The following is a 24,640-nucleotide window of genomic DNA, read 5'->3' on the forward strand; positions in this document are numbered from 1 at the left end:
GTTTTAGGATGACCTGGGTGACCTGCCCATGACCTAGCTTGAGCACTTCCTGTCTTAAGCCTTTGTTCACACTTCCCTTTAACCCTATATAAAATGTACTCTTTTAAACAAACTGATTTTCACTCCTGTCTGTTATGTCATCCTTTACACATTGTAGAAATAGTTGTTTGAATGACTCATCTTGTTGTAGCTGCACTTTGCTACTTGGTAACACTTCACTTCTTATTTCTGGTGGTTTTAATTGTTCCTCCACAGCTGTGCAGTTAACCTTGTCTCGTTTTTTTCTCTTTTTGTTTTCTTGCTTTTTTGTTCCTCACAGTAAGGTAATTCTTTTAACAGTGCCTTGGTTTCATTAACCACATTTTCCTGTCTAGTTTGAAGCTTGGTCGCTACTATTGCCTCTGCCCCGTTCTTTTTTTCAGCCGAAAAATCAATTAAGACTGACACATCTGAGAAATTCTGAGACCGCAAGGCTGCTTAGATTTTTAACTCTGCAAACAGGCCTCATGTTAGGAGTAGGTGGGATAAGAAAGCATAGGACAACAATCTACATATTTTAATGCAGACATCATTTTGCTGAAATGTCATTTGGCCATTCATTCATATTACCAGTAAGTATGTTCTCAATTGCTTATATTTAACATTGTTCTTCCTCTACCACAGGTGTCTAAATCTGTGCCATCTCTGAATTGTCCAGGAACAGGACGGGGCACCCCTGAACTATAGTGTCCAAACATTTGTCCAAAGAAGTTATCATGTTTTAGTATCGCTTATATAGAAGTTGTTATCTGATTTTCAGTTTAACCCTTGTTATGTTTGTAGTCCAGTAGACCTCAGACCCCATTATTTCATTACAATTACATAACATTTATTTTAGGATATTTAATGACATATCTTCCTATCTCTTTCTTACACTCTAACACACACAACACAACACAAGTAACGCAACTTCCACAAGTAAAGCCAGTATTAACAAAACATGAGAGTTAATATCCATTCAGAACTGCCTAAATATTTGCATAAAATTGAGACACAGTTATTTTCAGAGATCATAAATAGCACTTGGAACTTGCACTTGGAATTCTTACTGTCATGATGCCAAGAATTGACAAATTCCCTGTGAGTGTCATAATCAACGTCAGTGACCTGTGGCTTTTCTGCCCCACGTCATTGTGATGCTGTGCTTCTGGGCCTAAGTGTGAGTAAGCATGTATGTGCACCATTAGTAATGTCTCCAGTGATGAGTGCAGTGGTTGCCTTTAGCAATGCCGTAATGCACAAAACCACACATTTCTATGTTTTCAATCAATGTTACCTAGAAACCACAAAGCACAAAGATTAAAAAAAAAATGTGTATATACACACACACACACCCACACACACCCACACACGCATGTGTGACCACGCAAGCTGATTGGTTGAGAGGCTTTCCAACTGTCCTGTTATTTCGCAATAACACGGGTTTTTCACAAACACTGTATCACTCCGCTGAGACGCCGTTGCTAAGCAACAACTTTGATAGTAGACGCTCAAACTACTTGAACGTTTTTACTTCTTACTTTGCCAGAAGAAACAGAAAACGGATACTTTGAAGATTACATTTGACCTCCACCCGATTTGGTCAGACTCTGAAGATGAGGCGACACGAAATTCCTAGACTGTGACTTGGTCTGTGTAAGGAGCTGGAGAACGAACTGCCAGCTGTGCAGCGAGTGAGCGGAGTTTCTTACTCTGACGTAGCAACAAGCTGCTTGAGGAACTGTAATTTGGAAGGAATCGCTAACATTAAAACACATTAAATGCCACGTTCACAGCCCAGTTTATTTGTTTTTTACTTCATTTATTTAATGATTGTATAAAAGCAGTAGAACATTTGAGGTCGTGTGTTATCGCCTTCGACTCCTACCTGCGAACAGATTACAGCCGTGATGTTCTTTCGCGATAACACACTCCCCTCTCGTGCTCAATTGCTTAAATCTGTCATACCTCAAACACACGTCACAGAATAAATCATAATGTGTACTTACAGTGATGTCTCATATATGCATGTTACATAGTAATTAAAAGCATGCATTTCTTTTAAAACTAGAAAGTATTACATTGCACCTTATCAAAAACACCTAAAAATTATGGTTCGTCAAGGGTTCTTTAATAAAGAACTGGTTGTATACAAAACCATGAACACTTAGAGAACCCTTTGCTTGCTATGCATACAAGGAATTTGGTTTTGGTTACATGAGCTCACAGTGCACAGTATCAGACACACACTCACATATAGGGAATAAGATAAAATACATATAAAATATAACAAGATAAAATAAAGCCTGCATTCCTACCCTCACTCACACACACACACACACACACACACACAGTCATACCTGTAAACCTTACAATGTGCAAAGTGTGAGTCTAAAGTTAAAGTGCTGAGTGCAGCAGCAGTTAAAGGTATATAGTGGCAGAGAAAGGGATCAATGAGGTGACAGACCAGCGGGGTAATATGGCAGGTAAGTAAGATGCTAGAAAAAAATACTGGTTTATTGTGCACTAGGTTATTGTGGCTGCTACAAAGGACCACCTGATCTACCACCTATCTGTAAGCAGACTCATCACCATCTCGGATGAGACCAATGACTGTAGTGTCATCTGCATGTGTCAAGATTTTGACTGAGGGGTACAGAGAGAAGAGCAATGGTGAAAGGACACAAACCTGTGGAGCGCCTGTACTGATGATCTGGGTGTTTGAGGTGAACTTTCACAACCTCACCTGCTGCTCACTGCAAGTGAGGAAGCTGGTGATCCACTGGCAGGTGAGGCTTGGCACGCTGAGTTGGAGTAGTTTGTTGTGTAGCTGTCCTGGGGTGATTGTATTAAAGGCTGAGCTGAAGCCCAAGAATAAAATTCTTGCATATGTTCCTGAATGTTCAAGCTGTTGAAGAATAAACTGGAGTCCCATGTTCACTGCGTCGTCCACCAACCTGTTTGCTCGGTATTCAAATTGCAGGGGATCTAGCAGAGGATCTGTGATGTTCTTCAAATGGGAGAGCACCAGTCTCTCAAAGGATTTCATGACTACAGAGGTCAACGGGTCTATAGTCATTCAATCTTGTGATGATTGCTTTCTTGGGAACTGGTAGTATGGTGGAACGATTGAAGCAGGAAGGTATGACACATAGCTCTAGTGATTTATTAAAGAGTGTTGTAAAGACTGGTGCGAGCTGGTCAGCGCAGACCCTCAGACAGGACACCCTGTCACCACATCCTGGTGCTTTCCACACTTTTTGTCTCCTGAAGAGTTGTTGCACCTCCTTTTCACAGATCTTCAGGGCTGGCTGAATGACAGGAGGGTGTGAGTCTGTGCTGGATGAGTATGTGGAGCTGGACTTTTCAAACCTGCAGTAAAAGGTGTTAAGCTCATCAGCCAGCTGACTGTTGGCCATTGTCTGGTGGGGGGGGGTCCTGTTCTGCGGTCACTTGCAGATAGATGATGGCTCAAAGGGTTCTTTGCCTTGTAGAAGTGTTCCTCAGGTTGATGGAGAATGTGCTGTATATGGTTCTGTATGGAACCTTTTTGAAAGGCTATTACTTAACACCAAAAAGAGTTCTTCTATTGATACACGCTTGACATGACAATAGCAGAACCTTTTTTAGTGTTATATAAAAGCCTTGTAAACCTTGTCATCAATCTGAAGAATCATTTCACAATGCAAAAAACCTTTAACACAAAGTTCCTTGAATGTTTACCCTGGAACCCTGGAAGAATCATCATTTTAGGTGTAGCTATAAATGTAACATTTCAAAGTTATTAACTGAGCCATAATTCATAGTAATTGCAACAGTGCATCAACCTGAAACAGAGGTGCAACAGGCTGAGATGGAAAGTCCAATGTAAAAAATAATGAGTTCAAGAAAAAAATAAAATGGGAAAGTTTGTGATCAAACTTTAAATTGACTTGTAAAAGCCAGGTAATTATAGTAAAATGTTAAAATGGTGGAAAAGTGTTGATGTTAAAGTTTTAATATTACTAGGTGGTTGTTTTGCCGGTGTCGGTTGTTCTAAGGTGTTGGTGGCTCTGCATGTAATTACACTAGTTTCTTAAATCCACTGCTGCATTACATCTTCTGGTACATTAAATTAGTTGCTATATTAAATTTACTGCTATACTATTTACTACTCCCTTAAAGCCACTGCTTTAACTCACTGCCACCTTAAATTCACTGCTACCTTAAACTCATTGCTACCTTTAAAACACTGTTCCTGTAAAGTTACTGTTACCTTAAATCCACTGCCACCTTAAATTTACACCCAGATCAAATCTACTGCCACCTTAAATTTACTGATACCTTAAATTCACTGCTATCTTACTTCCACTTTCACCTTAAATTCTTTGCTACCTTAAATGAACTACCACCTTAAATAATTTGCTACCTTAGATGAACTGCCACCTTACATTGACCAGTACCTTAAATTCACTGTTCCCAGTACACTCATCAAAAATCTCCTTAAATTGCTTGGATGTGAAGTTTAAATCATGGTCTGTCAATATTTCCTTAGGTAACCCCACCCTGTAAATGATCTGCATTAAGGCATTTCCAAGCTGTGTCTTGACTTTCTCAGGGCAAATGCCTTTGGGTATTGTGTCGCATAATCATAAATTACCAGGATATAGCGGGCTTCCTTCTTAGCTTTTGTTAAGGGCCCACTACATCCATAGCGTGATAATGGCATGTCTACAATAGATATATTAGAAATATAGAATAGATATAGAAATATCATGGGTGCTCAGACTTTCTCTCAGGTGCCGTTGTCTGGCACTTTGGGCAACCTTTACAGAACTCTATTAAATACAAATGTTGCTGAGGCCAGTAAAACTGGCTTGCTATTCTGCTTTAGGTTTCAGGATGACCTGGGTGACCTGCCCACGACCTAGCTTGAGCACTTCCTGTCTTAAGCTTTTCTTCACACTTCCCTTTAATCCTGTATAAAATGTTCTCCTTTAAACAAACTGATTTTCACTCTTGTCTGTTATATCATCCTTTACACAGTTTAGGAATAGTGGTTTGAGTTAAATTTCCTGTTACCTTTAATTCTTTGCTACATCAAAACCACTGCTCACTTTTACATTACATTACATTTAGCAGACGCTTTTATCCAAAGCGACTTGCAAATAATGAGGTACATAGAACATCTTGGTGACCAGGCCACCCATCATCCATCCATCATCGTTGACCGCTAGTCCAAAGAGGGTTGCGTTAGCAGTTGGGAGAGCAGAGAATCCCAGATGACCATGTTCCCCGCAACTTCCTCCAACTCATTCCAGAGGACCCCAAGCCGCTCCCAGGCCAACTTGGAGACATAATCCCTCCAGCGGGTCCTAAAAAGCCATAATGACTACAATGTTATATTAAAATGTTAATGTTGAAAAATGGGCACATATGCCCATTGAAAATGAATGTACTTTAGTACAATGCAAATATTAAAGAACCATATACAGTATGTATACTACTGATCATTAACATGTGTTCATGGAGCGGAACATATGATGACTAGTTGCCTATAAGTATTGCAATGATGCAGTCAAACTTCAAAGGCATGTTATCAATAACCTTTATTGGAATATAAATGTACATCCAAGCTTAGTTGCAGGAATCTGTGAGGGCAACTGATAACAAAACTAAGACAAGAAAATTGGTGTACCCAGGGCAGGTTTAGTAAAAATTACACTTATATGGTTGTCTATATACAGTAGACGTTAGTGCTGTCAAAATGAACGATTAATCTTAGTGATTAAAAAAAAAAATTATAAACCTCAATCCTGATTGATGCCTTCCTCATGTATTATGCTCAGTTCTATAGCTAATGGCAACAAGGTCCAACTTTCAACATCAGCATCTACATCAGTCAAGCACAGAATGTGCAACAAAAAGTTACCAATAGGCTTTGTTCAGCCGCAAAAGCAGCTGGTTCTAAGTTCTTTGAGCCAGTGTGTGCTCTTTTTGGCCTGAAGATCAGCCCTGCAACAGTAAACAGTCTTTCACAGGCTGCTGAAGCAGGGAGTGCCGTATTAAGCTTAAGTGATAACTGGCACACAGCTGGGAAGGACTTCAGTACCTCTGCTCTGTCTATTGGGCACCCCAGGTACGCATCCAACTGCTGGGTCGTTTCAAGAGGGCTGGTCTTCTTCAAGGAGGAAAAGAAGTCCTCTTCCTCACATGATTGGGAGCCCTCACTGATGTGATTCTCGGCCTGACAGTCCAAGTGGCTTCTGATATAGTCAAGGCCTGTGGAAAAAAAAAAAAACAATCAGTACAACTTACATTATATGACAATATAATTATGTATTGGATAGTGGGGTGTGTGAGATTAAATGACATTTCAAACTCATTTCACTGTCTCCATAGAAATTATACATATTAAGGGGAAGTTGAGAAGTGAGACACTTACCAAGTTTGAGGATATTTTCGTCACTTGTCCAGCAGGTCTTAAATTTGGGAACTAAAATTGCTGCGGCTATCAGCTCTGGATCTGTAAGCATCTCTCCGAAGCGTTTTTCAAGGCCTGAAATAAGTGCAGCTCACAGAACTTGGAGGCAATGTTAAGTTGCTGGAGCTTGGTCCTTAGTAGAGTTATGGTGGGGACCAACCATCCCATCTGCACACTGGTTTCACCTTGAAGAACATCAAGTGCCTTTGCAACTGGGCTCATTGTCTTCGCATATTCTGCAAGAAATGCAAGTTCCACTGGAGTAAACCTGTACAAAGAAGAAAAGACAAACAACATGGAATACTTAGCCTAAATGACGTAGCATCTTCAACTGGAGGAACTCATAATTAAAAAGGAAAAATATTGTCATCTGAGACATTTAGAAATGTAGTTGTGTTTCTACAAATCACATCCATAGTAAATATGGGGACTGCATACGTGTTCTACAGCATTCAAAGTATAAAACTGTGACTTCATCTATTGTTAATCACTTCATTAACTGAAAGGCAAAAAAAAACAAAAAAAAAAAAAAACAAAAAAAAACACTCTTACTTGGGTGTATCTAGTTCACTGCAGACAGCTGCAAGGGCTCCTTCGCCTTGTTCTCTTGTTATTCTCACTATTCTTTCTACGGCTGAGAAGAGTGAATTCCACCTTGTAGCAACAGGCCTTAAGAATTGGAGTTTGCAGTGGTCTTTAATTACTTCAGATGCAGTGGTTGATCTTGAACTTTTGTTCCACAGGCTAGAGCATTTGGCAAATGTGGTCCTTGACACACGCTTGTACAATGGGTTGACCTCTGCTTTCAAAGCATCAACTGTGGACACTAAATTGAGAAGGTGGCAGGCGCAGCGATGGTGCTTGGGTAGCTGGTATTCCAAGTAGTCATCTTCATCCAACAGGGCTCCGGCATCAACAAATTCAACACCCTCAACGCTTTCCTCTTCATCGTCATCATCATTTTGGCCACCATCATCCTCTTCTCCATCACTCTCTCCTACAGGTTCAGGATTGTTGTTCTCATCAGTCTGCCCATAAATTCTGAAGGCTTTCAGGAAGTTTGATCCATTGTCAGTTGTAGTGCGAACGATCTCTCTGATATTGAATTCTGTGTGAATATCATTAAGGGCACCAGCCAGGGCAGAAAAGGTATGTGACCCTTTAAGTTGCTTCCATGCCAGGGCAACACAAGATCTCTGCAAGGTCTGGGGGTTAAACCAGTGTGCAGTGACACCAATGAAACTGCGACGGTGTGCCGTCCAGCAGTCTGTTGTTGTTGCTATGAACTCAATTTCACTAAGGGCAGCTTTCAGTTTTCTTCTCATTTCAATAGAGGCCTTTGTGACTTTGTTTACAACAGTATTGCGTGTCATGACATTTGTATTTGGCCGAAGATGTTGCACAAGATCAATGAAGCCCTGTGCTGCACAACATGTGGCGGGTGCAAGCCTTGGACAACGAACTTGAGGACAACTTTATCCACACTTGCCTGGGACACTCTTTGAGTCTCCCACAGCTTGGTTTGTTTGGAGGGTGGGGCCAAAGAACCTTCAGTGGATGACTTCCTTTTGAGGGATGCTGAAGTAAGTTGCGTGTACCTCTTTAGACGAGTGGGGTGTTTCTTCTGCGGAGAAAACGAATGCACAGACACAGATTGAGATTTGTATTTTTTATCTCAAACTACAAGCTCAGACTATCTAGGACTTCCTCTGTATTAAATGTCATGCTTGAAGATCATGAATGAAGATCAGACTACCAAGTTAGGGAGCAGTTTCACTGGTCTATGCAATTATGTTGAGCAGACCATAATATTGCCACTAAAAGCTGTTTTAGGACCACAAGCAACTGCTGGCATGGCTGAAAAGTAGCATTATTGATTACATAATCCAAATGTAATTCATTTTAAACTGCAGTAGTTGGGCCTATTACCTGTTTACAAGAAGCCATGGGGCCTGCTCCAAACAGGCGCACGCGCTCTCATACACAGACAGGATCATGCCTATCCTTAGTACATGCTTTATCAACCAGCTGTAGACTATAGCTTTGCACAATTAACTTACAAATATTGCAAATAGCAATAATATAAGCTCAGATAACATTTGGCTGAAGTCGAATTTCAAATCTCACAAAGAGCCCAACAAACGAACTTGCAATGTTGAATTATAGCCTGCTGCTAGCAAGCAACCATAGTATGTGTTGGCATGAATCTAGTTATAGCAAAAATAGCAAACTTACCATTAGTACGTCACTAGGTTACTACAATATTTTGTCAATAATCGACTGATAAACTTTCAACTTACCTCAATATGCTTTTTCAAATTAGACGGCGAGTTTTTGAAAGCCATTAGCTCGTGGTACTTGGGTGCGCAGAGCTTGCAGCGCATTTGAAAGGAGTTGTTTTTGCATCCAACCATTTTGAAAAATTCTTCCAGGTACGGCCAGGGTTGTACAAGGGTTGGTTGGTCTTCCTGGCTACCAACCTCCTCGCTGGTGCTTAGTTGGGACACTTCGCTCGAATTCTCTTGAGTCTCTGCCACGGACATCTTTATGCTAAGCTATGTACGTCTGCTACGTCCTCGCTGGAGTGTGACGTGACCTGTGCAGGTGCGATGGATCACGTACAAACCAATAGGGTGTTGGAATATTATATGTTTATACTTCTCATCCAACCACAATCAAATTCACTCTATCCGGATGGCGCGATTAGTCAGTCCAAATGAAATGGCAGTAATGAGGCTATTTTAAAATGTAAAGAGTAGAAAGTACAGATAATGGAGTGAAAATGTAAGGAGTAGAAGTAAAAAATAATTACTCCAGTAAAGTAAAAATAACCAAAATTTCTACTTAAGTAAGGTAACGAAGTATTTGTACTTCTTGTCATAAGTAAATATTTTTTTTCTTAAAATAATATATTTTTTCATAATATCTAATCTTAAATAAATGTTAGATTTTTTGGCAGTATTCTAATTGAAATATCAAAAGGATAAATAATTCAGAATATTTTTACAGCTCATTTTACAAATTTTTGTGGAGGGCACTGTATAATTGTATTATTGTTAACTTTACACTGTAATCATTTAACCCTCCATTAGGATGTAATCCGTCTATAGTACAACAGACATTCTTTGAAGAGACAAAAGGAGCAATTTATATTTCATGTTTTAGCCATGAAATAATCATAGAAATACCCTAAAAGAAAATATAAATCAGAAGGAAAAAAAGAAAAGCTAAATTCTAATCACATAAATAGGATTTAGATTTGGGTTGTTATTTTCTAAATAATGTTAGTTATTCTCATGAATTCTAGTTCATATTAATGAGGACTAATGTGTACTATGCTTTAATATTAGATTTGTTATGGCAAAGTTTTACTGTAAAGATCCAAAGAAAATGAAAATGCTACACTGTAAACCCTAATGTTGCAATTCATTAACTGGATTGAGTAAAACTAACTTAAAATATATCCAACAGTTACACTTAATTTAACAAATCAATTATCTTCAACAATTTCCTCTTTTTGAGTTCATGAAACTGTGAAGTTTTTATTTAACAGAGTGCTGTTTGTGAGTTTAAGTAAAAATACATGACATGATGGATTTAACTGAACTTAATTGTTATGAGTTTGTGGGTTAGGGTTAGGGTTCTATTATTGTGATGTCAAACGCAGTACGCGGCAATTTTCAACAAAGATGGCGGATGTTCTCGGTTAACTGCTTTCAGTAAATGTCTTTGCATCTGTTGTATGTGTTAATTAATTGTTACAGGCAAGTTAATTTTAATATTACTTTGCTAGAGTGTAGAATATGCAAGGTTAACCTTAAATCCATAAGTATAACTTGAAATGTAAGATGTTTCAGTGTGCTAATAACCTTAGCATGCTTGACTAACATTAACTAACATTAATAGCGTTAATGTTAGCCTGCAAGCAAAGTTAAGCCAAATTCACAGAGCTTTTTCAGTTTTTGAAACTTGTATTAATTTTGAAACCTTTAATTAAACTTTACCCTAAATAGACATCTATTGCCCATCTAATATTGATTTTAAAGTTGGGGGAGCACCAGAGAAAACGGGACTGTTCACACCCATTTCTGCAGAGCAGCACTGCAGCCAAAACGGTAAGGGAATGAAATTCACGTTGTTTGTTTGCGTTGTTCAGTTGGCCCAAAATGCCTAGCTCTGTATCATTTTTGATATGTGGTGTAGAGGCTTGAATAAACGGCCTTCCTAGCTAGGCATAAGTGAAGTTTGGTCAGTTAGCTAGCTGCTGCCTAGGCAGTTTCCTGCCATACACTATTTTAGTCATTTTAGTTATCTAGCTAGGTTATATAACCTACTTTGTCTAATGTTAATGTTAGTTCTTGTCTGAAATGGTTATAGTATCAATGAAACTCACCACCAATCTGAAATGTTAAATACAGCAGATATTTATTGATTGTATTTGGTAACTTCGAGTTTAATGTTTTTTTGTAAATTGTTTGGTGTTTGTTGACATCTGAAATTGCTTTAGCCATAATACTGTTACTGACAAAAATGTGTGATTCCTAGTTGTAATGTACATTATTTAATTGTTAACAGGTCACTCTATTGAATGCTATCCACGCTTGTGAATTTTCAGATAACTTGAAGGTAAGACCTCTGCAGTTCACCCCCCTCCCTACCCCGCAAATGAAAAGGCATAAAAGTGTTATAAATCCAATTAATTAATTTACCCAGAAGGAGTTGTAAATTAGTCAGAACATATCGCTGCTGTCCGATGCAAAACACACATCTCCATTTTTGTCCCTTTTTAGTTTTCTCTCTATCATCTGAATTCTGTAGCTGCTCTGTACACTGTGCAATAAATTCCAGATGAACAAACCAAAAGAAATGCTTTCAAATGACTTTGAATAACTTCCGTGTTACTTTAACTTCCATTTAAAGTTAAGAACATTTTTGTGTTCTCCTGTAAAGTCATTATTTTGGAACTGCATGTTTTTACATTTACATTTAAGGCATTTGGCAGACACCCTTATCCAGAGCAACTTACAACGGTGCTTCACTGTATACTCAGAAAATATCCTTAGCTATTACGTATAGACTAGAATACAAAAGATACCTCAAGCTTAGATGCTGCAGAGTACAAAAGTCAGTACAGATATCTAGATACACAATGCTCATAAGTGTTCTTGGAAGAGATGGGTCTTCAGTTAACGTTTGAAGACATAAAGTGACTCTGCTGTTCGGACACTCAAGGGAAGGTCATTCTACCACCTGCTCTGCTCTATACACTGTGCAATAAATTCCAGATGAATAAACCTAAAGAAATGCTTTCAGATGACTGGGAATAACTTTGTGTTACAGTAACTTCCATTCAAAGAACATTTTTGTCTTCTCCTGTAAAGTCATTATTTTGGAGATTCGTGTTTCTATCAATCAATCAATCAATCAACCTTTATTTTGAGTCGGAAGTACATTTTCAGTGTAGCCGAGCATTTACAAAAACAGGGATTGACATGACAAAGAAAATAATATCTATATTTAATCATTTTAAATTAAAAGAAAATTTAAAAATAACAGCGAAAGATAAAAATAGATAAAAATAATAATAAAAACTTGAGGTTTAATTGATAAGAGATTAAGATCAAAAATAGATCAGATTAATAAAAAATATAATACTACTACTACTACTAATAATAATAATAATGAAAATAAGTTAAAAAGTAATAAAGAACTAAAAGAAGCACTTAAACAATTAATTAAAGTTAAGAATAAATAAGATTAAATAAAGCAGGTACAGGCTGTCTGAAGGTGGTTCAATATTAAAAGTTTAAATTAAAAGTGACACTTAGTCACTAACCAGTTACACTAGTTAGTGTAACTAAAAGCAGATTTTCCCAGTTCAGTAAAACTCTTGGTTCCTGGCAGCTGATCCAATTACTAGAGTGAGTATAAGTACAGTTATTTGTATTCATCAATGAAGTGATTTATTCTGGCAAATGACCGGAGAGTGTCTTATAAATAAAAATCAACCAGTGTCTTTCCCTTCGTACTGCACCCAACTTTCGCATACAGCTCAGATCACAGTGATGAGTTCTGTCCGGATCTCCAGAAATGAACTTCAGTGCAGAGTGATACACTGGGTCCAGTAATTTGAGAGAGCTGGAGGGAGCATATTTATAGATAACGTTGCCATAGTCCAACACTGATAGTAAAGTTGCTTCAACTAATCTTTTTCTGGCGTGCATGGGGAAACAGGACTTATGTCTATAAAAATAATCCAGCTTCTGTCTGCATTTACTGACTAGTGTATTTATGTGTGGTTTAAAACTGAGTTTATCGTCCAGCCATATGCCAAGGTATTTATATTTTGTGACTCTATCAATAGTGGATCCTGCCAGGGTAGTAATATTTACAGTACTAAAATCAGTATTAAGAGATCTGTAAAACAGCATGAACTTCGTGGCATTTAAAACTAGTTTGTGCTTATATAATGCCACCTGTAGAGCATTAAATGAACTCTGTCATTTTCTTGTTGCAGCATGAATAGAATCAGCTGAGCAATATAAAATCATGTCATCTGCATAAAGGTGAATTTTGCAGTCTGATTTAGAAGCAGAGGCAGCAATATCATTTATGTATTTATTAAATAAAACTGGACCCAAAATTGAACCTTGTGGTACGCCTTTAACAGATCTCAAATCTGATTTATAATTATTCAATGCCATGCATTGATTTCTGTCAGTGAGGTAGTTTTGGGTCCATTCCAGAGCAGTTGCATCAAAGCCAATCTTTTCTAAATTCCGTAAAAGAAGAGTGTGATCAACTGTGTCGAATGCTTTTGTTAAGTCAATAAAACAGCTGCACAATGTTTCTTCTTGTCCATGTCTGAATAAAGATCATTTTAAACCAGTGTCGTATCAGTGACAGTGCTGTGACCTTCTCTGAAACCAGACTGATATTAGATAAAACAGAATTTTCATGAAGAAATGATTGAGTGCCAACTAACATTTATGTAATCTTGGTCCCCATTCAATAAGTGGCCTTGTTGAGAGTTTTTCAGGCCCATATATTTGCAGGTTTTGTTTTGGGCAATGTTCTGAATTAAAGTCAGATGAAATGAGATCTGGAACATTCACTACTAGGACAAAGGAAACTCATGCTCAGGATATCCAAGTTCCACAAGAAAATCCTTCACTGGTACATTCTCATGGTGTGAAAGAGCAATGTGCATTGACTGCTAAACTGCAGAATTTCCACTTGGTTTCTGGATACCCACCGGATATCACACACGATTTGCTGAAGGCATTGTGCCATATGAATTGGCATTGTGCTTTGTTGACGGTTGAGTCAAAAAGAAGTGCACATCTTTGGCTGAACTGAATGATTCAATCAAACATTTTCCATACAAATGGACTGAAAGACCTCTCCATGGATTACCACCTTATCGTGGTGGAGGGATTTGTGTGCTTGAATGATCCTAGGAGCTATTTCGTCTGGAGCAAAAGCTCCTGGTAGGGTCTCCCATGGCAAACTAGTCCTAGGTGACAGGCCAGACAAATTGTGATCCATAATCCATCCATACATCCATTTTCTAAGCCGCTTCTCCATCAGGGTCACTGGAGCCTATCCCAGCAGTCTTTGGGCGAAAGGCAGAATACACCCTGGACAGGTCGCCAGTCCATCGCAGGGCAGACAGACAGACACAGACAGTCACTCACACACTCACACCCAGGGGCAATTTAGCATGTCCAATCGACCTGACTGCATGTCTTTGGACTGTGGGAGGAAACCGGAGAACCCGGAGGAAACCCACGCAGACACGGGGAGAACATGCAAACTCCACACAGAGAGGACCCTGATCGCCCGGCCGGGGAATCGAACCCAGGCCCTCCTTGCTGTGAGGCGACAGCGCTACCCACCACACCACCATGCCGCCCGTGATCCATAATCACCCCTATGAAAACAAGAAAGCAGGACTTGTGTACCCTGCCTGGATCAGGGTTACCGGGGCCCCACCCTGGAGCCAGGCCTGGGCGAGGGGCTCGCCAGTGAGCGTCTGGTGGCTGGGCATTCACTCATGGTGCCTGGCCGGGCCTAGCCCGAAGGCGCTACATGCGTCCCCCCTCCCATCAACCCACCACCGATGGGAGGGGCAGTAGTAGGGGTTCTGATCCTCGGTTGTTGAAACTGGCTTTTGGAACTTGGAACGTTACCTCACTGGCGGGGAAAGAAGCTTGAGTTGGTGCGCGAGGTTGAGAGATACCGGCTAGATATAGTCAGGCTCACCTCAACACACAGCTTGGGCTCTGGGTCCAATCTCCTTGAGAGGGGCTGGACTTTATTCTTTTCTGGAGTTGCCCATAGTGAGAGGTGGCGGGCAGGTGTGGGCTTTCTCATAGCCCCTCGACTCGGCGCCTGTATGTTGGGGTTTTCCCTGGTGGACGAGAGGGTAGCTTCCGTACGCCTTCGGGTTGGGGAACGGGTCCTGACTGTTGTCTGTGCTTATGCACTGAACAGCAGTTCAGAGTACCCAGCCTTCCTAGAGTCCTTGGAAGGGGTGCTTGAAAGTGCTCCTCCTGGAGACTCGATGGTCCTACTGGGGGACTTCAGTGCTCACGTGGGCAACGACAGTGAGACCTGGAGGGGTGTTATTGGGAGCAATGGCCTCTCTGATCTGAACCCGAGTGGTGTTCAGTTTTTGGACTTCTGTGCAAACCACAGTTTGTCCATAATGAACACCATGTTTGAACACAAGGATGTCCATAAGTGCACATGGCATCAGGACACCCTAGGCCGCAGTTCAATGATTGACTTTGTAGTCGTGTCGGACTTGTGGCCATGTGTTTTGGACACTCGGGTAAAGAGAGGAGCTGAGCAGTCGACTGATCACCACCTGGTGGTGAGTTGGATCAGGTGGTGGGGGAAGATGCCGGTCAGACCAGGCAAACCCAAACATATAGTGAGGGTTTGCTGGGAACGTCTAGCAGAAGAACCTGTCAGATTGATCTTCAACTCACACCTCCGTCAGAACTTTGACCAGAAATCGGGGGAGGTGAGGGACATTGACTCAGAATGGGCCATGTTCCGCTCCTCCATTGTTGAAGCGGCTGACTGAAGCTGTGGCCGCAGGGTAGTTGGTGCCTGTCGGGGCGTTAATCCTCGACCCCGGTGGTTGACACCCCAGGTGAGAGATGCCGTCAAGCTGAAGAAGGAGTCCATGGTTGGCCTGTGGGACACCAGAGGCAGCTGGCAGGTATCGACAGGCCAAGCGATTTGCAGCTTCAGTCGTTGCCAAGGCAAAAACCTGGGTGTGGGAAGAGTTCGGTGAGGCCTTGGAAAGTGACTTTAAGTCGGCTCCGAAAAGATTCTGGCAAACCGTCAGGTGACTCAGAAGGGGAAAGCAGTGTGCCACTAGCACTGTATATAGTGGAGATGGTGTGCTGCTGACTTCAACTGAAGACGTCATGGGTGGAAGGAATTGTCCTGTCCTCTTCACACGCCTTGCATAAATTGACAGGCAGATAACTCCATCCCCAATTACCACGCACACAGCAATGATTGCAACTTGATGCTCTTTAATGTGGCAACTGGCAGTAGGGTAAAACTGACAAAGGGAAAACATACAACCAATAAAGTGTCAACAGTCGTGTACTAATACGATAAATAAGTTGTCTAAATCAGAAAAGATAAACATAAAATCACACCAGTAAAGAATTTCTAGATGTACAGGATGCATATGTAGCTAATAATATATATAATATATGCCATGTAAGTTTCTCTGCTAAAGCTAGCCAGAACATGAGGCTGACATGACTTACTATCCTCATTTCTCAACTTGACCAATGCCACACAACAGGTGCCAATACATTTATATTTACAGAAATGATGAACCAAAAGTCCACATTAACATACCGACGATGCCTTCAAATGCCCAGATGTCAGGATGGTGACAGTAGAACAAGGCTTGAGCTTCCTCACTCATGAAAACATGGAGGACTGCCTTGGTGCCCACTGATGACGTCATCAGCGAGAGACACACATGATCCAAACACTGATATAAAATCTACCAGCAGGGGGAGCTAACAACAAACAAAATAACTGATAATGAGGCAGCACACTCCCCGCCTGGTATCCCTAGATACCATAAAGATTACCATAGTGCCGCTCCTGGATAGAAAGTCACTTTGCCTGATTGTCAGGGGAGAGCAGCAGGACTAATTCAGTCACGGGCCTGAGGAACAGCTTTGTCCCATTCTGTGTGCTGATCTTCACCTCTACCTTACGGACTCTTCCGTCCTTGCTGGGAAATACTCGAGTTACGACTCCTAGAGGCCAGTCATTTCTCTTTGAATGGCAGTCTCTAATGAGCACCACGGATTCAGGTGCAATGTTTGGCCGAGTGGATGTCCATTTCTTTTGTGTCTGGAGAGTACACAAGTACTGTTTTTGCCATCTGTCCCAGAAAGTACTAGCAAGGCATTGCACTTGCCGCCACTGCCTCTTGTACATGTCTTTGCTGTCGAATTCACCTGGAGGAATGGGATGAGGGCCACATTTCTGCGTGAGTAGCATGGCAGGCGAGAGAATAAATGGATCATTTGCATCTGTAGAAAGAGGCACCAGAGGTCTGTTATTCACAATAGCCGTTACCTCGGCCATAAAGGTGGTGAGCACCTCATGAGTTAGCCTAGAAGGCCTTGACTGGAGAAACATTGAGTCCAGGATTTTGCAGGTGACGCCAATCATCCTCTCCCATGCTCCTCCCATGTGAGATGAATGAGGCGGGTTGAATGTCCAGATGCAGCCCTTTTCTGCAAGGTACCTCTTCACCACATCTCCATCAACATTGGAAGGGATAGTTAGATCTTTGCATGCTCCAATGAAGTTTGTTCCCCGGTCAGAACGGATGTGTTTGACTGGTCCACGGATTGCAAAGAACCTTCTCAGAGCGTTTATAAAACTTGAGGTGTCCATGGACTCTATAACTTCAAGATGGATGGCTCTGATGCTTAAGCAGGTGAATAAGACAGCCCATCTCTTACTCTCGGCATGGCCACCCCTTGTGCGGCGTGCAGTGATGGTCCAAGGTCCGAACACATCAACACCAACATGTGTGAAAGGTGGTTCCATGCTCAATCTATCAGAAGGTAAGTCAGCCATTTTCTGAACTTCACAAGTCCCCCGAAGCTTACGGCAGGTGATGCACTTGAAGATGTAACTGCTTATACATCTTTTGGCACCCACAATCCAGTATCCAGCTGAGCGAAGATTGCCCTCAGTGAAATGGCGTCCTTGATGTTGTGACTCAACATGGTAATGCCGCACAAGGAGGGATGCAACATGATGCTGTCTTGGAATGATCAGTGGTCTTTTCTCTTCATGACCCAACTGAGATTCCTGTATGCGTCCTCCAACTCTTAATAGGTTATCCTCATCAATAAATGGGTCTAACCTTCGCAGAGGACTGTCCTTGGGGAGGTCTTTTTGGTCCCTGATGCACTGCATCTCTTTGGCATACATTTCCTGCTGCACAGCTTGAATGATGACATTTCTGCTTTGAGTCAGTTCCTCCACTGTAGAGGGTGTCTTACAATGATGCCACCCTTTGCAGGTTCCTGAAGGATTCTTCGAAGTCTTCTTGAAGAGGCATGCAATGTGTCTCAAACGAGATATGACACGAATCAGAACTTTCCGGTTAGAAAAACGTCCAAAGCGCTGAGTACCCAGATGATCTTCATGGGTGGTGGTGAGCACTGTCACCTGTGGACGAATATCCTTATCCTGTTCTGGGTCCAGTAGTGCAAAGATAAATGGTTTGTGAGGAGTTTTCTCTGGCTGAGATAAGAACACAGGCCCAGAAAGCCAGTTGGTGTCTTTCAGACGGGCAGCTGGGGCAAACCTTGTGGCATGGTCGGCGGGGTTGTGTTCGGTGGACACATAATGCCATTGCTGAGGTTATGTCCCTCTTCTGATCCTCTGGATGCGATTGTTGACATAAACATAAAATCTCTGCCTCTCATTGAAAATGTAGCCTAAAACTACCTTACTGTCTGTATAAAAAGTGACAGCATCAAACTTGACGTCAATCTCACTGGTTATAAGCTCTGCCAAGTCCACGGCCATCACAGCAGCACACAATTCTAACCGTGGTATGGTTTGTTCTGGCCGTGGAGCTAATCTCGCCTTGCCTAATATAAAGCCTGTGTGACAGTTCCCTTTTCCATCTGAGATCTTTAAATAGGCAACTGCTGCTATTGCCTTCTCTGAAGCGTCCGAAAAGACACAGAGTTCCTTGCGCTGGGCCTCCGTAGGAGACACACTTGTATATGACCTTGGGATTTTGAGGTGTTGAAGCTCTTTTAAGGATTCTCTCCATTTTGCCCATTGTTCTTCTTTGTCTGGTGGTAGCGGAGCATCCCAATCGCTACTTTCTGTTGAGAGTTCCCTAAGTAAGGCCTTGCCCTGTATAGTGATAGGTGCGACAAATCCCAATGGGTCGTATAAGCTGTTCACTGTCGACAACAGGCCCCGGCGTGTAAAGGGTTTCCTTTCTTCCGCCACCTGGAACAGAAAAGTGTCTGTCTTCAAGTCCCAGCAGAGTCCAAGACTACGCTGAATGGGTAAGGAGTCAACAACACCAAGATCCAGATCTTTAAGGTCATTGGCATGATCCTCAATAGGGAAAGCTTCCATAACCTCTCTGCTGTTTGAGGCTATTTTATGTAGCTTGAGGTTGGAGCTAGCTAGCATCTTCTGCGTTCTTTTGAGCAAGTTTATGGCCATCTCTGGAGTGGGTAGAGACTTCAGTCCGTCATCAACATAAACATCACGTCAACTGCCTTGATTCATCGCCAAACTCTCGCTCCCCTTCCTCAGCAGCTCGTCTGAGACAGTAAATGGCCACAGCTGGTGATGGACTATTACCAAACACATGCACTTTCATGCGATGTTCTGTGGTGCCATTTTCCAGGTTGTTGTCCGCATACCAAAGGAATCTCAAGAAATTTCTGTCTTCTGGCCTGACAACAAAACAGTGGAACATCTGTTGTATGTCCACTGTAATGGCAACAGAGTCTTTCCTGAAACGGATAAGTACCCCAAGAAAACTGTTGTTGAGGTCCGGGCCGGTCAAGAGGACCTGATTTAGTGAGACTCCCTTGTATTGAGCACTTGAATCAAAAACCACCCGAATCTGACCTGGTTTCTTTGGGTGGTAAACCCCAAAGGAAGGAAGTTACCAGCATTCTTCATTTTCCCAAAGGGGAGATGCTATCTCTGCATGTCCACTCTCAAATATCTTGTCCATAAATGAGATAAAATGCTCCTTCATCTCAGGCTTCTTGTTAAGGGAGCGGCGTAGTGCAAACAGACGGTCGGCTGCTAGTGACCTGTTGTTGGGAAGACGAGGTCGGTGCTCCCTAAATGGTAGAGGGGCAACCCAACTGCCGTCCGTGTCTTTATACACTCCCTGTTCCATAATCCTCAGAAAGAGTACATCCTCGACTGAAGGGCCCCTCTTGTCATCACTCTTTGTCTGTTGAAAGACATTACATCCCAGGTGCTCTCCGTAGTTCTCACAAGTGGGACCTTCCACATAGACAGGTTGAGGAAGACCTGGGGCCTTGATGCTGTGGCACTTTTCCTTCACAACATAACGATTGGGGCATGGTTCAAACACAGAGCAGCGACCATTGTCTAGAGTGTTGGTATAGTAGGTGCTCACAATGGCTGGCTTGTGGACATTTCCCAGACAGACATTACCAACAATTACCCACCCTAAGTCCAGTCTTTGTGCATAGGGGGAGTCATGTGGCCCATTTATCTGTTTCCGTACCTTATGGATCCTTATGATATCTCTGCCTAACAGGATCATGATTGGAGCTTGAGGATCAAGCTTAGGGATCTTGTGTGCCACAGTCTGCAAGTGTGCATGGTACAGTGCTGCATCTGGGGTGGGAATCTCAGAGCGAATATTTGGAATGGTGTTACACTCTATTAGTGTCGGTAGAGAGATAACAACCTGTCCGTCAATGGACTCCACTTGAAACCCATGTGCTCTTCTGCCTGCTGTCTCAACAACACCTGCACATGTCTTAAGGGAGTAGGGAGAGTCTTGACCTTTGATGTTGAAGAGCTCAAAGAACTCAGACCTCACTAGTGAACGATTACTTTGATCATCCAATATTGCATATACCCGGATAGCTTTTTCCTGCTGGCAAGCAGGGTAGACCTTAACGAGACAAATCTTAGAGCAAGACTTTCCAGTGAGGTCTCTCCCGCAGATTTGAGTACAGCTTGAGGAGATGGTAGCTTCTTCACCACTGTTCCCTTTCTCCCCGCCATGCACAGATGCTGGGGTTTGGGACTCTGAGGACCAAGGAGCAGGTCCCGGGTGCAGGGCTGAGACATGGCTATCACTCCCACATTCAGCACATTTTATGTTACTGTCACAGTTCTTGGCTAAATGTGCTGATGAAGCACAGCACTTATAACAGATACCATGTTGCTTTAACAGTGCTTTCCTGTGCTCAATGGACTTCTCCCTAAATCCTCGGCACTTTGGTAGAGGGTGTTGTTTGTTATGTACAGGGCATAGCTTTACAGGATCCACTTTACTCCTGTGCAAGGTTGTGTCAACCGTGATTGAAGACCTCTGACCGCTGTACTTAGGGACTGATTTTCCCAATAGTGGTGGGTCGTTACCACTTGGGAGCAAAGAGAAGCTGGGATCGTTTCTCATCTTAGCCTGCTGACAAATGAAATCCACAAAGTATCTAAACGGTGGGAAAGGCACTTTATACTCCTCCTTGAACCTAGAGCCATGTGCGAGCCATTTCTCTTGCAAATTATATGGTAGCTTGTGCACAACTGGGTTGATACCACGGGCTGTGTCTAGGTAGGCGAGTCCTGGTAGGTCTCCATCAGATTTTGCAGCATCAAGCTCCAATAACAAGTCACCTAGCTCTTGTAGCCTTTTGTGATCCTTGTTAGAGATCTTAGGGAAACTGTCCACTCTCTGGAACAATGAATTCTCTATCACCTCCGGTGACCCATAGCTCTCATCAAGCCTGTCCCAAGCCATTGTAAGTCCTTTATGTGGGTGATGAACGTGCACAGCTCTTATCCTTCTCACGTGTTCAGCTGACTCAGCACCTAACCACTTCACTAAGGATGGACTAAGGTCCATCTCTTCGCTATTTGTAAGGTTTAGACCTCGTATTGCATTCAGGAATGATGCTTTCCATGCCCTATAACTCTCAGGACGATCATTGAACTGAAGAAGCCCTGACGACACAAGTTCCCGTCTTGCGAAAAACCTGACAAAGTCTGACATGCTCTGACTCTCTGCAGGATTATGTCCTGTGTATTGTTCAAGTGGAGAATGAGGTTGATTTCGGTCATTAAATGTCACTTTGTAATCCACATAGGTCATGCCTTCTTTAGGACTCCACTGCTTCTGGGGTTTTCTATCTGAAGTTTGTGATATATGAGCGTTGGTGTACCCTGGTTGACTTCCAGCCAAGGAAGCACTCTCCTGAGGATGTTGGTCACAACTAGGTTCTTCAGCTTGGCCAGGAGACTGTGTAGTAGCTTTGAAGGAATGCAGTAGAACAGTGCCTGGTCGATTAGTAATGTTAGCAGCAGCCCCTGAGGATGCTGAAAACTGAGAGGTAGTGTGCTTTGTATGCTCTTCTACATAAGCTTTTGTGCGCTGCATTGGATCATGGGTTTGTAGATCGATTTTGGAGCTAAGTTTCTCACTAAGTTGCTCATCCATGGCTGCCTCTAACGCTTCAGCTTTAGCCAAAGCAGCTGCAGCATTCCTTTCCAACTTAAGCGTGTCCAGTGACACCTCTATGCGCGTGGTCTCTACCTTTACGGATGCCTCAAAGCGTGCTTGTTCCATTTTGAGTTGGCTTTCCTTTTCTGCAAATGCCGCCTCTGCTTTAGCAGCTTCTGCTTCAGCACGAGCCAGTGCGGCAGCTGCACTGGTGGTGGAGCTACGTGACTGCTTGGATGTAGAAGAACCTGAGACCTTAGACCTTGTCCGTAATGACTGAGTGCCTGTCGTTTCCTTGTCTGACATCTCGGAAAAGACGTAACGTTGTACTCCAGAAAGCGTCGTTTTACTGTCCTGTCCTCTTCACACGCCTTGCATAAATTGACAGGCAGATAACTCCATCCCCAATTACCACGCACACAGCAATGATTGCAACTAGATGCTCTTTAATGTGGCAACTGGCAGTAGGGTAAAACTGACAAAGGGAAAACATACAACCAATAAAGTGTCAACAGTCGTGTACTAATACGATAAATAAGTTGTCTAAATCAGAAAAGATAAACATAAAATCACACCAGTAAAGAATTTCTAGATGTACAGGATGCATATGTAGCTAATAATATATATAATATATGCCATGTAAGTTTCTCTGCTAAAGCTAGCCAGAACATGAGGCTGACATGACTTACTATCCTCATTTCTCAACTTGACCAATGCCACACAACAGGTGCCAATACATTTATATTTACAGAAATGATGAACCAAAAGTCCACATTAACATACCGACGATGCCTTCAAATGCCCAGATGTCAGGATGGTGACAGATGAACAAGGCTTGAGCTTCCTCACTCATGAAAACATGGAGGACTGCCTTGGTGCCCACTGATGACGTCATCAGCGAGAGACACACATGATCCAAACACTGATATAAAATCTACCAGCAGGGGGAGCTAACAACAAACAAAATAACTGATAATGAGGCAGCACAGGAATACTTTGAGGACCTTCTCAATCCCACCAACACCTTCTCCAGTGAGGAGGCAGAGTGTGTTCCCCCTTAGATAAAGGCAGCAGATCCAGGGGTCCATGGACACAGGGAATTGTAGTAAATTGAAATGCTGGTGCTGTCGTCCCGCTGCTCGTACGTGGTCACTCAGGTTTGTGGACGGTGGAGCGAAGGGATGCCAAACTGTTTCAGAGTGCTCTCGTGTCTGTGTCTCCTTCTGGTTCTCTCCTTTTAGCTAAGCTGTTATAGTCAGATCATAGTCAGAGTCATTAACCACACTCTGTAAATATTTACATTCCCTGTTTTACGTACAAACAGACAGAATAAAACTAATTCCCTCTCCCTGCCTTTTTTCCAAGCATACAACCGCCCACATGTCCGGCACTGAAGAACGACTGACTGTCAAGCTCTCCTGCTACCCACTTCAGACCAGCTGCCCATGCCCCAGCTACTGCCACCTACCTTGGACTAGCTGCCCAACCTACACTGATGTTTTCATAGACTCCTAGCTATTACTAATACTAATACTACTGCTATTAATATTAGTAGTATAATCACTTGTAGGTAGTTTGACCAGAGGAGGACGGATCCCCCCCGGTGAACCTGGTTCCTCCCAAGGAATTATTATTATACATTATTATAAAACTTGGTCTTTTCTGGAATTCTGTGAAGCTGCTTTGTGACAACATCCATTGTAAAAAGAGCTATACAAATAATTTTGATTTGATTTGATGTATATACATTTTTTGCCATTGTCTTTTAGGCTCCTGAATACTATTTCCAGAATGTTGCAGCCAGCAAAATTGAGGGTAATACTTAGAATAGAATAGAATAGAATAGAATGCCTTTATTGTCACTATACACAGTACAATGAGATTAAGAGCAACTCCATCTCAGTGCAAACACACAATGTAAACAAATGACACGGAATAGAATGGGGAGGGGTTGTGCACAGTTCTATGCGTTTTGTATATATATATGTATATGAAATAAATATAAATATAGAAACAAAATAAAAAACTATGTTTTTTACAAGATATAAATATGGAGATATTTACAGCTGTATTGTATGTACACTAAATATTGCACATTGCTAAGTATTGCACATATTCCAGTATAATGTACATACATGTACAGTATGATTGCACATTTCCGTATGCAGAGTATTGCACAGTAGCTGGTAATGGAGTCTGGGAATAGACTGGTATGTAGGTGGTGATGGAAGTCTGGGGATAGACTATCAGTGCATCTGTGAGTTGAGAAGTGTTATTGCTTTTGGGAAAAAACTGTACTTAAGTCTGTTTGTCCTTGATCTGATGCATCTGTACCGCCTTCCTGAGGGCAACAGGTCAAACAGTACAGATCCGGGGTGCGAGCTGTCCATTGTGATGAG

The 24,640-nt window shown here is 42.1% G+C and overlaps 1 protein-coding gene across 1 annotated transcript; it reads right to left on the reverse strand.

The window, feature by feature from the left end:
• Positions 1-5,461: 5,461 nt before the first annotated feature.
• LOC108444376 lies at positions 5,462-9,024 on the reverse strand. Its single transcript, XM_037538187.1, has 4 exons — positions 8,782-9,024; positions 7,034-8,105; positions 6,443-6,749; positions 5,462-6,279 (listed from the first exon to the last, which is right to left on the reverse strand). The coding sequence occupies exons 2-3, from the start codon at positions 7,852-7,854 to the stop codon at positions 6,512-6,514; spliced, it is 1,059 nt and encodes a 352-aa protein (XP_037394084.1). The 5' UTR covers positions 7,855-8,105; positions 8,782-9,024; the 3' UTR covers positions 5,462-6,279; positions 6,443-6,511.
• Between the last annotated feature and the right edge of the window lie 15,616 nt (positions 9,025-24,640).

Source organism: Pygocentrus nattereri, chromosome 4, assembly GCF_015220715.1.
Source record: "Pygocentrus nattereri isolate fPygNat1 chromosome 4, fPygNat1.pri, whole genome shotgun sequence".
Taxonomy (NCBI): Eukaryota; Metazoa; Chordata; class Actinopteri; order Characiformes; family Serrasalmidae; genus Pygocentrus; species Pygocentrus nattereri.

Excerpts from the sequence above, each read along its gene's own strand:
- LOC108444376 (XM_037538187.1), bottom strand. The coding sequence starts at position 7,854 with ATGACACGCAATACTGTTGTAAACAAAGTCACAAAGGCCTCTATTGAA. Across the intron at positions 6,750-7,033 it reads AGTGAACTAGATACACCCAA|GTTTACTCCAGTGGAACTTG; the intron begins GTAAGAGTGTTT and ends TTCTTTGTACAG.